The sequence below is a fragment of the Mixophyes fleayi genome, chromosome 3, assembly GCF_038048845.1.
Source record: "Mixophyes fleayi isolate aMixFle1 chromosome 3, aMixFle1.hap1, whole genome shotgun sequence".
NCBI classification, from domain to species: Eukaryota; Metazoa; Chordata; class Amphibia; order Anura; family Limnodynastidae; genus Mixophyes; species Mixophyes fleayi.
In genome coordinates, this window is record NC_134404.1 from 30,919,940 (window position 1) to 30,934,673 (window position 14,734).

At 38.8% G+C, this 14,734-nt stretch overlaps 1 protein-coding gene across 6 annotated transcripts in view; it reads right to left on the bottom strand.

Annotated features, from left to right (window-relative positions):
• Window positions 1–13,002, bottom strand: part of SUPT3H (SPT3 homolog, SAGA and STAGA complex component) — a 410,193-nt gene extending 397,191 nt beyond the window's left edge. For 4 of the 6 annotated variants that reach the window (XR_012689525.1, XR_012689527.1, XR_012689526.1 and 1 more), the window contains exons 1-2: window positions 12,886–13,002; window positions 10,635–10,744 (exon numbers count right to left, since the gene is read on the bottom strand). Coding sequence is in view for 2 of the 6 variants with exons in the window: in XM_075201311.1 (XP_075057412.1) it covers window positions 10,635–10,744 (110 nt within the window). In the remaining 4 variants the exon portion in view is untranslated. Of the gene's footprint in view, window positions 1–10,634; window positions 10,745–12,885 lie in introns of those variants that run through there. The other 2 variants (XM_075201312.1, XR_012689528.1) reach the window with 2 other exon arrangements.
• Window positions 13,003–14,734: the final 1,732 nt, after the last annotated feature.

The following is a 14,734-nucleotide window of genomic DNA, read 5'->3' on the forward strand; positions in this document are numbered from 1 at the left end:
GATGTACAATTAGTGAATAAATAATTAAAATCAAACACTTGTATGAGGTTGAGTATTAGACTCACTATAGATATATTAATAACTGTGGATGTTATTGTATCTAAGTAATTTTGATATTATACTATTTCTAATAGACTACAAAATTACCTTCATAAACTAATCCTAACTCACTATAAAATATCACCATGTCTAACACATTATATACATCAAACTAAAGTATTTTATAATTTAATATTACTTTCAGGCTATTCTACTCATTACTTAGAATAATTTTAACTAATTAATGTTATAACACACTTAAAACTTCACAGTATTAATTCTTGCAATATCCCTCACTTCCTGGTCAGGCTGTCGTTGGTGCACTTATAATACCATTGGTAGCTACATTTCACTTCATTATATGTACATTTTACTTTATCCAGATATGTATTTGAATTCCATATCACTAACAATGCAGATGATATAATAAACGGATATATAATTCAGTCACTGAAATAAGTATTTCTAATAACTTGGACAAAATATTGAATAGAGCTATATCACAGTCTATGAAATAAATATTTTTACTGATGCACGGTGGCTAAAGTGGTTAGCACTTCTGCCTAACAGCACTGGGGTCATGAGTTCAATTCCTGACCATGGCCTTATCTGTGTGGAGTTTATATGTTCTGCCCGTGTTTGCGTGGGTTTCCTCCAGGTGCTCCGGTTTCCTCCCAGACTCCAATAACAAACTAGTAGGTTAATTGGCTGCTATCAAAATTGACCCTAGTCTCTCTCTGTCTGTGTGTGTATGTTAGGGAATTTAGACTGTAAGCTCCAATGGGGCAGGGACGGATGTGAATGAGTTCTCTGTACTGTGCTGTGGAAACAGTGGCGCTTTATAAATAAATGGTGATGATGATGATGATGCATGTTTTAAATCTATATATCCCTTTCACTTCAGGTTAAAGCAATATAAGGATATGAATGTTTGTCAGGTTTACTCACAAGAACCAGGGTTTGATTTTACCAATACCGTTTTTCTCACAGTTTCTTTTCCAAAAGGGTTGTCTGTTTGTTTTTATCAAAATAATGTTTCTCCTCTCAGATGCTTTGGCTTCACAGATGATTCTCTTTAAATACATTTCTATCATCAGATGTTTTTTCTCATAAATGCTGATCTCCACAAATACAGCCATTTACATCTCTTAATAGATATATATACACACACACACACACACACACACACACACAAGTTAACCCGTGCATGATACATTCTAGTCAAATCAAGCTACTTAAGGTGTTAAAAAGGTTCTTGTCATGCATTTGGGCCATAGCCCAGGCCTCAACCACCAACCACTCCCCACTGTCACCCCCGGCAACCACCAACCACTCCCAACTGTCACTTCTCCTTCAAGAAATATATATATTTTTTTTAAAATCTTTATAAACACTTTTAACAATTAACAAATTAAATTAACAAATTAAAAACATCTTAGTATACCAAATTTCAGCCCTTTCTGAATTTTTTTTTTACACACACACTAAGAATTTAGTAGGTCAGTGTATAACTCCGCCCAGCAGGTGGCGCTGCAGCTTGGTTTTATTTTTTCCACACACACACACACACAGACAGACTAACACACGCCACTAGACATTTATATGATATAGAGAGAGATATATATATATATGCGAATAGATAAACAAGTATGGCGCTCCAATGTGTAGTATTGATAGTAATATGGGAAGATGTAATAAAATGCGTACCATATAGATGAAGTCAATGATCGTGTGGTAGAAACGGAGTTCCTCTTCTGAGGTAATATCTCCCCCTCTCCAACAGTAGCGATAATGTGGGTCAAAAAAATAGAAAAACACATATAGTGTAATAGAGTTTATGCAGTTTATCACCACATGTGATAGAACCTCCACCAGGATCAATTGTTTAGCCCGGCACCAAATGGGTTAATCTTAAGAGTACACCTCCAAAAACACAAACAGCTTATACTGCGTACCAGATGATGCAGGGTGAACTCTGAGATGGCAATGCCTCAGTCAAAGGTCATCCAGGGCGGAAAATGGATGAAGATAGACAAAGGATGCAGTGTAAAAGTATGAAAATGACAATTTATTAAAACAAGTAGTAGTAACTGACATATAGTAGTAATAACGATGCCAATAGAGACCACAGCTCAACGCGTTTCGTCCCAACACAGTGGGACTTCCTCAGGAGCAAGAAAACACATGTTGAACATTCAAAAAAGCCGGCCTTATAACCGAACAGTCGCGCCATTTTGGCGCATGCGCAGAACCGCCATATACTGCGCATGCGCGAAAGAAAACTTTATCGATATGTACAAATTTAAGATTGAAGGACAATTCCTCCGTTAGAGACAACAGAATGAATACAACACACGCATAATGACAAGTACAACTATGCACACAGATAAAGGAACAGGCATCCTCACATATATATTTAAATATACAAAGACAAATATTGTCATGATGATAGAAATAACCAACATATCGATATGTGGTCTGATTGAATTGCTTGATAATCTGATTACACGCTATAGCCTCTATCTGAAATACATCACACTGAACCTACTTATAAACCTGAAAAAGCAAGTTTCACAGACAATTATTGCCATATAATGTAACATATATCTAGTAAATTATAAAATCAAATATAAAAATATTATAGAAAGTATATATATTATAAAAAGGGGGCCATCTCGTACATTTCATTTAAACCAGAGGGTATTAAAGTACCCAACTGGAAAATCCAAAACATTTACCTTTGGGAAAGTTTCCGTTGTAAATCACCTCCCCTCACATTTAGTGATACTTTTTCCAGAGCCATGAATTTAAAATGTTTAGGATCACAGTTATGTTTAAGAGAACAATGTCTTGATACGGAGTGACTCTGTACTCCGTTTTTGATATTACGTACATGTTCCTGGATCCGCAGTTTCAATGGGCGTTTCGTTTTTCCCACATATTTTAAATTACACGAACACTCCAACATATAAACAACCGAAGTTGTCAAACAGTCCATTCGTTGTTTCACATTAAATTGTCTGCTATTGTCAAAATTGTGAAAGGAAGTTTTTGCCGTATTCATATATTTACATACGTTACAATGAGTACATTGCACTGTACTTCTGTTATTTGACAACAAACATGGAGATTTTTTTAGTGGAATATTTTTCCTTAATAAGCTAGGAGCAATACAATCTTTTAAATTCCGATTTTTTGGGAATAATACAAACGGTTTGTCTGGAAGAATTTTGGACAAAACCGGATCTCTTAGTAAAATGCTCCAATGTTTGGTCAGTGTTTTTTTAATCAAGTTCTCACAGCTATTAAATTCCGTAATGAAAGGTACCAAATCTCTCCTATCAACCTTCTCTGTGTATTGTAATGCTTCCATCCGATCCTTATTTCTAATTTTATTTTTTGCCTCCCTCTTAATAGATATATATATATATACACACACACACATACATACATACATACACACAAGTTAACCTGTGCATGATACTCATGCATTCTAGTCAAATCAAGCTACTCAAGGTGTTAAAAAGGTTCTTGTCATGCATTTGGGCCATAGCCCAGGCCTCAACCACCAACCACTCCCCACTGTCACCCCCGGCAACCACCAACCACTCCCCACTGCCACCCCCGGCAACCACCAACCACTCCCAACTGTCACTTCTCCTTCAAGAAATATATATATATTTTTTTTAAATCTTTATAAACACTTTTAACAATTAACAAATTAAATTAACAAATTAAAAACATCTTAGTATACCAAATTTCAGCCCTTTCTGAATTTTTTTTACACACACACTAAGAATTTAGTAGGTCAGTGTATAACTCCGCCCAGCAGGTGGCGCTGCAGCTTGGTTTTATTTTTTCCACACACACACAGACAGACTAACACACGCCACTAGACATTTATATGATATAATGTATATATATATATATATATATATATATATATATATATATATATATATATACATATACATATACATATATATATATATACATATACATATACATATATATAATGTATCTTCTCACAGATTAGTTTTCTCGTTCTCGTGGTCCGACTCCTCTCTCCTTCACTCTGGTGTCCAATAAAACCGCTATCTCTCCCCTCTCCACCGTAACGGACACACTCCCTTGTCAGTTCTGGTGCCATGTAATGTATAGATGTCTACCATTCATTTGTGGGAATATTTTGTGATATTTAAGGTATTCAATCAACCAGGTTATATCTAGTGTAGCGTTCAGATGCATTAAACATTGGGAGTTATAGAACAAACAGAAGCAATATCATTATTTTAGCAAGTTGCAAAATCAAATATTGGTATTTATTGTGCCATTATATGGTGGTGTACAAAGTATAGATATGGGTTATGTATCCCATACACATACAGGATTAGGACACTTTATTCACTTTAGCCTTATAATAGAGATTCAATTCATTGTCGTCCTTTACACTAACTTCAGGCCCATCATCATCATCATTTATTTATATAGCACCACTAATTCCGCAGCGCTGTACAGAGAACTCACTCACATCAGTCCCTGCCCCATTGGAGCTTACAGTCTAAACTCCCTAACACACACAGACAGACAGACAGACAGACAGACAGACAGACAGACAGACAGACAGACAGACAGACAGACAGACAGACAGACTAGAGTCAATTTGTTAGCAGCCAACTAACCTACTAGTATGTTTTTGGAGTGCGTGAGGAAACCGGAGCCCCCGTAGGAAACCCACGCAAACACGGGGAGAACATACAAACTTCACACAGATAAGGCCATGGTCGGGAATCAAACTCATGACCCCATTGCTGTAAGGCAGAAGTGCTAACCACTTAGCCACCGTGCTGCCAATTGCTCTAACTCTTAGCAATCTGCAAAGATTGTGAAATGTTATCTTGTACAATCGTGTGCTGAGAAGATATATTACTGCTAATAACGTATCACAGAAATTATTTAAATAATTGTATAATTAAACATTTCCCAGTTGTAAAAAAGTAACAAGCAGTTAAGCTAGAAAGTCGACAAGTCTTCTGAACTAGCGTATGTAGAATCCCACTTACCTAATTGTGATTCTATGGTATCGGATAATAAGCTACACATGTTTACTGCCCGAACTGTGCAGAACGGTCACCGTCATAGGAAGTTTTATAATTCTGCAATTCTTGCTGTATCCATGCTAGTAAGGTAGCAGTACTTGATGCAGCCTTTTCCCTAAATTAAAGTGATGACCTTGTGTTTCATGCATAGCTGTGCCAATGAAGAAGTGCGTGGAGAATGCATTATATTGATGTTGGGTATACACGCATATTGCCGTTGTTCCCAGACATGTTGTAAACGCTTCTTCTACTTTTTTTTCATAATATAACAAGAAAATCTAAATAAAGATGAATTGAGGGGGGAGGGGGGGGGTGAAAGTGATACTAAAACATTCACTTAAAATGTAAATTTTAGTCTCCCCTTAAAACACAAAATTTCCTGTGATACAGAACCACATTAAAGTGTGCCCGTCAGTACGTACCCCTGCCCCATAGAAGGGATGCAACGTGTTAGATGCATGGCACCTACCTCACCCTGGCTCTTTCCTTTTTCAGACCTTTGCATCAACTCGGCACAGCACCTCCTGTGATGTGTCTGCTAAGCTGAGCCATCCTGTCTCGTACGTGTCTTTTGCATCATACCTATGTGTCTTTTGTAATGCCATGCTTAGCTGTTCAATGTAAAAAACTTCAAAATTCATAAATAAAGAGATTTTAAAAAAAAAAACAAAAGCGTACCCATCAACGATAGCCTATAACTTACTGGACCCCATAACAAAATTGTCACCCTTAAAAACCAGTCACTTCCACATCATAGCTAAAGACCACGCACCCACAGAGATCCGGCGCATCTAAACACAATACCCTGCAAAGTATTAGTTACATGACTACCAATATGACACAGTTGCCTTAACTGTACATACATTACTTTCATCTGTAGGTGTCAGAAATCCATTTGCTTCCTGCACATTTAATGTAGAGCCAGGCTAAAGATATCCTTAAAAGAACATGTTTAAAGCCTGGTCATGCTGCTGATCCCCACGGTAGTTACATGGTCTGCTATGTTAGTTACGCCCCCTTTTTGTACCTCCTCATGACCTTCATGGTTTTAAACCAAACTCATATTTGTAGGAAAACACAGTATGTAATTTAGCCAAAACGAAGTCCAATGTTTAACTGATTAGCAATACACAACATAAGAAAAACTGTGAAAGTTAAGCAGAGTACCACCACTGTTCCTTGTGCTGCCTTCGGCCCTGGGCCATTTGGTGAATCAAGTGCCTTGAACCTCAGCGATGTCACTTAGTTCCAAATTAATTGGTAGACGTCATAATTATAAATATTGTATCAACCCACAATTTGGCTTCCACCAGTGTTTAGTTGACCGGTACATTTTAATGTTTCCCAAAAGCCACTGGTAGACCGTGATCACAGCACTATGTAGCCACTTCCACACAAATGTCTAATAGAATATTTATTATATTTTGCTTGAATATCAAATCGGTTCATAAGAACATTTTGTAAAGCAATATTTTAGAAACTCAAAGGAATTTTCTCACATCCTCAAACAAGTTTAAAAAATAATAATATTAAAAAAAATAATGATAATAATAATAAATAAATAAACAACAACACTATCAGGTAAAGATTACACTAGCTAACAAATTATTCAGAATGTTCCTTAGGACAGCTATTTTTTTCAAATATCCCAAATGTTTTAAACAAGAACAGGCCTCGGTGACAGATGGCCAAGTGTACACTAACGAGTTATTTTAGTTCCTTGTTTCATAATTATTTCAAACTAAATGCAATGAGTTGCTAAAAGAGTGACAGGCACGTTGCAGGTTTTCAGATGCTCAGATAATGGAAGCACATCTCTAGATAAGGTTTATAAACCTTCTAGTAGTTCCGTCTACCAGCGAAAGCATCCGATCCAGCTACAAGAAGCATTCCCTGCCCGGATGACCCTCCGACCATCTGATATGCGTCAGCAAATACAGGATGAGAACTCCTGGGACACGCATCTATGGAAGATCTGTGGTTTGTATCCAGCCAGGAAATACCAAGGAATAAATGGCTTTTGGAAACTTCCAGGATTTTCATGTTAAAAAAAAAAATAAAATATATATAGAACCTTGACCACAAACTGTACTCAACTCAGCACAGACCCGCTATCCCCCTCCATAACATTATCACATTCTTAAACTGGTCAGGACAATTGGATTGAATGAGTGTAGTGTAAGTGTGTGGGTAACGATATACCCAACGCAATCAGATGTGGATGGATTCATAATCCGTTCAGATTAGGTGGAAAATTTTCACCCAGGAGAAATTACAATTAAATTGATTGAAGACAGTGTGTGTTGGAATTGCCATGATAGCCAAACAAGCATAATGATTTTCTGCGCAGAAATCATTTGTTTCTTTGTTTTGTTTCTTTTATAGAAAACAATCAGCATGAAATAGATCAGATAGTACCACGGGTGCCTCCAATGTACAGGAATTATTCATTTGGACACAAGAAAAAAAATTGATCCACATTGGTTAAACAGAGCTTTGAACTCCAGAGAACATTTTTTTACTGGATTCTCCTGCGACGTTTACATAATGCACTCCTTTATCTTTCTGACTGACCTCTGTGCTTTTCAGACATGTATTTACATCATCAGACACAGTTGTTTGTTGCCCCAGCTCTGCTGTATGTAGAGAACAGCTCAGTGCCATAGCAAATGGCACTGACAAGAAACAATTACATCTGATCATCTAGATATGATGGAAAAGGAAGCCAGAAAATAAACTATGCATCAGGGAAACATCCAACAGGAGAGCCTGTACATGGCAATATGTTCAGGCCTCGGAAGGTGCCAAGCAAGGCATGCTGAGACTTGCAGTTCCACAGCTGAAGAGCCACAGGTTCTTTATTTCTGCTATAAAAGAAGTGGCATAGTTGCTCCCATTTAGATTCTTTATGTTTGATTTTCAGCTTATAAAAAGCATTTCCCAGACCAGTGTTCTCCCAAGAAAATATTGCCAGCCGGGTGGCATTAAGAAGCAGCCGGGTGGGGGCAGTGTAATACTTTGCAATAATATTGAAAAGTGTTGGAGGTTATTGCCCACAGCTGCTAGGACTGGTCAGACTGGTGGTCAGTGGTCTAACGCACACTGCTGGCTGTAGTGCTCACATAGTTATAATAGGAGAAACAGTGGTTTATTGTATTATAATACTCAATTGGGCTTCAAGAGCCGGGTGGCAATTAAAAACAGCCGGAAGAAATCCAAGAAATAGGTGCTGGGGAGAACACGGCAGAATAAAAATAAACGGTATCTACAGAGCCAGTCACCATGATTGTAAGGTAACACGTCAGCAGACAACTCTGACACAAATCTCTGGATATAAAGGCTTTATTACAGCAGCATTTTCACATCTCTCCCTGTAAGAACAGACAACGGGCCTGATTATATAGATAACCCGGCCTTTGTCTATAATGTAAAAGAAACAGCAATGCCTCATTTCTTACTTGCAGATCCCCATGTTCCTATTTGGAAGAGCCACAATGAAACAGAGTTCAGAGGCTGGTGGCTCTGTCCAACATCTTGCTTAATGATAACTCATGTGAACACAAGAGTCTAAATGCAAAAGCTGGGAATAGAAGTACTAAATATGCTAACACATCATCCATTCAAGTGAAAGTGACAACTGATATATATGCAATTCTAATTTACTTCAGTTCTCCAATCTGATTTGAAGGTGACATGATGATGTCTCAGTGGCCAGTGCAGTGCTATATATGCCAGGTATATTATATACAGTTCTCTGCACTAAATGATTATTTAAAGCAGCAATCCCATAAGCAAATGTGTTTTGTCTTTTAACAAAAGTCACTGTGGCAGGCCATAATTAGAATCTTGGTATTTACCATTTTCCCTTGGTTTGTTTCTTCAGACTGCTATTAATGATTTATAATTCTGTATGGTATCATGGACTACCATGGCAACCACAGTCACCTGACACAAGATGTAGTGAGCAAAGAGACTTTGGAAGAACTCTGTCTGTTCTGTATAACCCCCTTCTTCCTCCCCACCCCCCAGATCAGGATTCCCCTCTGGTCCAACTAAGCTGTCGAATCGGGCCGCTCTGTTTGAGCCGGGACAGGAGTCCCTTCTCCTCAAGAACATCTCCAGAACAGCTTTTTTCCCTCAGTTCTCTGATCCTTCTAAAACACCTGTGGGTATATTTACTAAACTGCGGGTTTGAAAAAGTGGAGATGTTGCCCATAGCAACCAATCAGATTCTAGCTGTCATTTTATAGAATGTACTAAATAACTAGAATCTGATTGGTTGCTATAGGCAACATCTCCACTTTTTCAAACCCGCAAATAAGTAAATATACTACCTGGTCTTTCGATGGGACAGCTCCACAAACTTCTGCAGGACAGGCTTTTTTTCACGCAGTCAAATCCCAAGTCCAAACTAGACCAACCACTGTATTTGGGAATCTATGCCTCTCCGGTCTGTCCTCGAAAGTTCTTATTTCTACAGACTATAATGTGCTACTCCTGCTCTGGACTGAAACTAATGACAGCTTCCAGTCCGATATCTCTGAATGGACGACATGCTGCTCTATCAACGTCTGCATGTAAGAAAACAGGTGTAAACTGCTTCACAGGTGGCACAATCTCCCCTCCAGGCTGCATAGCCTCTATCCACAGGTGAGCGATGCCGGCTGGAGGAACTGCGACCACACCGGAACTGCCCTGCATATATGGTGGAGCTCTTCCAAGGTTTCGCCCCTTCTTGTCTGCTGTTGTCTCCTTCGCTCCAGCTGTTCTAGGTGTCTCCATTCCCCTTGACCACAAGCATGTACTTCTTCCCTTGCCCATCTCTGACCTCCATTGCCACACCCACAGACTATTTGGGTATATTGTGAGCGTGGCAACCTACCAAATCGCAGCCTCTTGGAAGAACCCCTCTCCACCAACAATACATTAGGTCCACAGCAGGGTGCAGCACATTTACCAAATGGAACATATTACCAGCACCCTGAGGGGTCCTCTGTTTCCTTTCTCAGAGTCTGGGCCCCCTGTGCCTCCTACCACAATCAACCACTGCTCCATTACTAGACGGGCCTTTGCTATCTATTCCTATTCTACCTACTGATCGCTCCTCACTCTAAGCAAGACTTTCCCCTCTCTCTTCTTTACACCTTTTCTACCCACCACCTTTCACCACTAACCCCTCCCCCATTCTTCCTGCTTTCGCTTCTCTTCCCCCTTGTTTCTTCATATTATTTCTCATTTTTAGTTAAACAAAAAAAAAAAAAACATTCTATATGGGATTGCTGCATTAATGAAACAAAAAATGTAGGACTAATACCAGGGCAATTTCTTCAGTCATCTTTTTGGCATGCAGGATGGACTTTAAGAGAAATATGGCAGCTTTCATTACGCAATTTTCATGTGTGTAATGCATAAACAGATTACTTCAGGCTGTCCCAACATACTGGTAGTATCTGTAATAGCCTGTACATGTGCATACGGTGTATGTAAGACACTTACATCATGCTCTGGAGCTCAGGGACGAAGCTGGTGGACTTTGCGGCTCCTCTCCCAGACGACGCGGTAACAGAGGCAGACATAGGGTTGGTCAATGCAGCGCCGAGGCTCATCTGATGAAAGAAGAGACATGGATTACACCATCTGCGCCAAGTGGCTTTTCAGTCAATTGTTATATAATATATATATATATATATATATATATATATATATATATATATATATATATATATATATATATATATAAAGTCATATTTAATTTACAGCTTAATTGTATTTAGTCTTCTCATACCAGCGAGTTTACAGACAGTCAATGGCTGCCGTTGCCACACAAGTCCAATGCTGATCAGCCCATTTTTCTTTTCTAAGAAAATAGTTGCAACGTGGCAAGAATTCAAATTTAATCTAATTAGATTTCGTTGGTCAGACTGACAAATCTGGCTTGCCAAGAGACTTCAGTGATTTTGACACAGGGGTAATTGTTGGAAGATTTGTCAGGAGCTTCAGTGACTAAGATAGCTCAATTTACTAACGTTTCCCGAGCAACGGTGTTCTAAGGTGATGTCAGCATGAGATTCTGGGGGAACAACATCACCGGCGAAAGGCAACAGTGAGCAAAAGTGTTACTCAAAGTGTATAGCAAAACACGCAAATAACACACTGCAAACTTCAACCCGAGGAACAACCTGCCAGTTCTATAAAAAGTGTCTGACAAGAACTCCACAGAGCAGGATGTCATATTTGGCTTGATAATGCCCATTTGTGAAGGCAATGTCAATGCTAATTGCCACTTAATGATCCAGAGTGATCATCCACCTCTCGTGTTATAGAATAACATTCATGATAATGGGTTAGCTCCCAGGCTGACAATGCCCCCATCCACAGAACACGTGTGGTTGACCCATGTTTTGAGGAGTGTAGTATTGATGTTGTCCACAGCTCTTGCCCTTCACATTATGGGATATTATGGAATGACGCCCGAGACATTTTCCACCATTAACCAGGCATCAGTTGGATGAATAGTGCTGCATCCCTCCCCCACACTTCCAGACTGCAGAAGGACATCCGTTTCTCTTTGTAGGCAAAGTTACTTTTATACATTTGTCCAGGCTCTGTCTGGGGACCGGTTAGTGAAGTCCTCACAGTGATCTGCAGATCAATTAATGAGCTATTATCACCTTCCATTGAACAGCGCAGGGCATTGTACTAAGGCTGGTTGCACGATTGCCCATAATAATGTACCCTTAGTGCAAGGGCACATGGGATATTTCTCCCCATGCACATTTTTTCTTTTCTGGTTTGCATATTGAGCATATTTTGAACGTGCACAACCTAATAAATGCAAATCATTTGTTATGTGCAGTTTTATATGTGTGGAGGCTTTTTTGTTTGTTTTTTTAATGTATATAAAAAGGTACATAAATAAAAAGTAGAAAAATATAAATTTTTCCAGTGCATCTCAACTGTTATTTGATCCACTTTAAAGGCGCCAGTGCCCATCTCAGCTTCAAAACATAGGCTTGTTATGCAGATTTTCAGCAACCTTATATTATGTATAATTCTATGTTGTGGTTTTATTCAAGAATTGCAAAATTGCATAAGCGATCATCAAGAACTGTTTAGCAAGTTGAAAATGAATGGATTGAAATAAAATTTAAATTTGGGGCAATTCAACAGGGCTTGCACTGTATACCAAAGCGTGCATTAAAAGATACACACTGAGTAAGTATCACCTTGTATTATCTACTAGTTCAAGAGCCAAGATAGTGTCACTGCTTAAATTATATAGATATTAATTCCAGTGTCATTACATGGTTAGTCCATGCTATGAAACTAAACTGACTTTTAGTAACATGAATGATGCTGGAAGTAATCAGTCTCACGACTATTGCAGACTGCTATAGCAAAAACACACAGCTTCATATAGGACAGTTAAATCACAGTTGTAATTGCAGATAACAAGAGCATATTTTGCACAATCAATTGGCAATATGTATTAGATTTAGTATATTTCTATATACTTTATGCATATGATTCATACTGTGCAATTACTACCCAGATTATTATATATTTTCTTATGTTGTTTGAATAACAAAAATGCTTGTGTGACAGGATGATGGTCATAGTTCCTACTGGAGTTTATTAACCATGACTTTTGCATTGGAAAGTGTCTTGAAGATCTACAAGTTACCATTGTGATTACACAGGAGAATGAAAATGCAGACACACAAAACCCCATTCTGCATTTACTTACCGCCTCTAAAAAGCTCCCTGAGACAGTGAGCCAGTCCAGCAGCAGATCAATGTGCTGCTCTCAGGTCGAAATGCCCGAGTGTTACCTTTAATAATTCTGTAGGCTGCCCTCACCAAGCATGGCCGGCGGACTCTGCTCCCTGAGTAAGCATGGCCGCCGGCAGCCTATGAGAACTTGAACTATTTTCAAGGCTGCCCTATTAACTTCCTCCTTGCGGAGTACGGTGTGTGGTGAGGATCAAAATTCGTTCGTATCGCAACGCTTTTTTTTCCTTATTCAGTTTCTGTTATTCAGTTTCAGTACATGAAAACTTAGCTTCCAGCCTGTCCCTCTTCTGTCCCTCATTTACCATTGACATTGCATGCCCTGAATTAATTAACAGATATATTATAGAATATCCTGCTCATTTAATTATACAATGTAACTGCTACTGTGGTGGGAAATTCAGGGAAGAGCATTTTGTCTGTGAAAATGCTGCAAATTTTTTAGCCTTTTCATTTTTAGAATGCACATTCTTGGTTATACACTTAAAACACATGTACATTAATGCATTTTATGTGCTTGCCTTCCACTGTGGGTTTGAATTAAAATTATTTTTTCCCGATTTACGTAACCTTGTTCTCTGTGAGGTAATTTTCATCATCATCATCTATTTATATAGCGCGACTAAATCTGCACTTTTATTTATTTATAATGCACTTTTATTTATTTTGTTGTTGTCAGTGCTAGTTACAGTGCTCAGTGTGTCCATCTCCATAAAGGACAATTAGTCATACTTGCTGACTTTGTACACCTGCCCTCCAGGTGTTGATGCATTTTAGCGCCATCACTCCTTGCTCATTGATAAGCAGTGATGTAATCACAGGGCTCTACTGCTGCAAGATTACACGTTTTGCATTATCAAAACCAGAATTGGGAGGACTTCCAGAAATTCAGGAGATTCCCATAGCTCCCGGAGAGTCGGAATATATGCAATCATTACCATTTATTTATAAACCGTTAGTTATAGAGTGCCCACATATTACGTAGAATAATCACAGAATATTCTCTCCTGCCCCAGTGGAGCTTACAATCAATTATTCCCTATACCATGGACACACACATACATAAGCAGCCTAATGCTTGTTTATCCCTTTGAGGCCAATGTACATGAGCAGTATTCAGCTATCTTTTAAATGACCCACTGAATGTCGGAACCTCCAACGTTGCATATGTTGTAGCGGCTATGGGGCCCTTTGGTTTGGGGCCCAGCAATATAGTGTCCCACCCCTTAATTGGTGCAGAAGAAGTTCCTACCCATTGCAAATTATCAGATTCTGTCATTTTTTTGGGGTACAGTTTCGAAAAATAGTTACAAATAGTTATAAGCAAACCACACCTCACGCGAATGCAAAGTGGCAGAGTGTGCACATGGAGGGGCGTGGTCACACCACACAGGGTGTAGCCAAGTCCACAGGAGGCGTGTCCAACACTTGCATCAGTGGAATGGTGTGAACTACGTCACTGAGCGTAATTTATTTTGTGAATTCACTTTTCATCAGTTAAATAATGAGAAATGCACTTCAAAGTGCAAGTACAGGCTTTGAGGATGGTGGGGTTAACTCTTCAGAACATATGTCCTTCACAAAATGTAAATGAACATGCAAGATATAAATTTTACTTTAAATTTGTCACAGATATTTAAACTCCAGTCGGTATTTGCTGACTGCAAGCTGCCATGATGACCTCCCACAAATTGGATAATGCTTTTACAAGGGGTTGCCTTGTAAAGGCTCAGAAGCGAAACTCGCGTTGGCGTTACGCTGAGCTTGCTGTTCTATTCTCAATATTTACAATTATTAGGCTGATA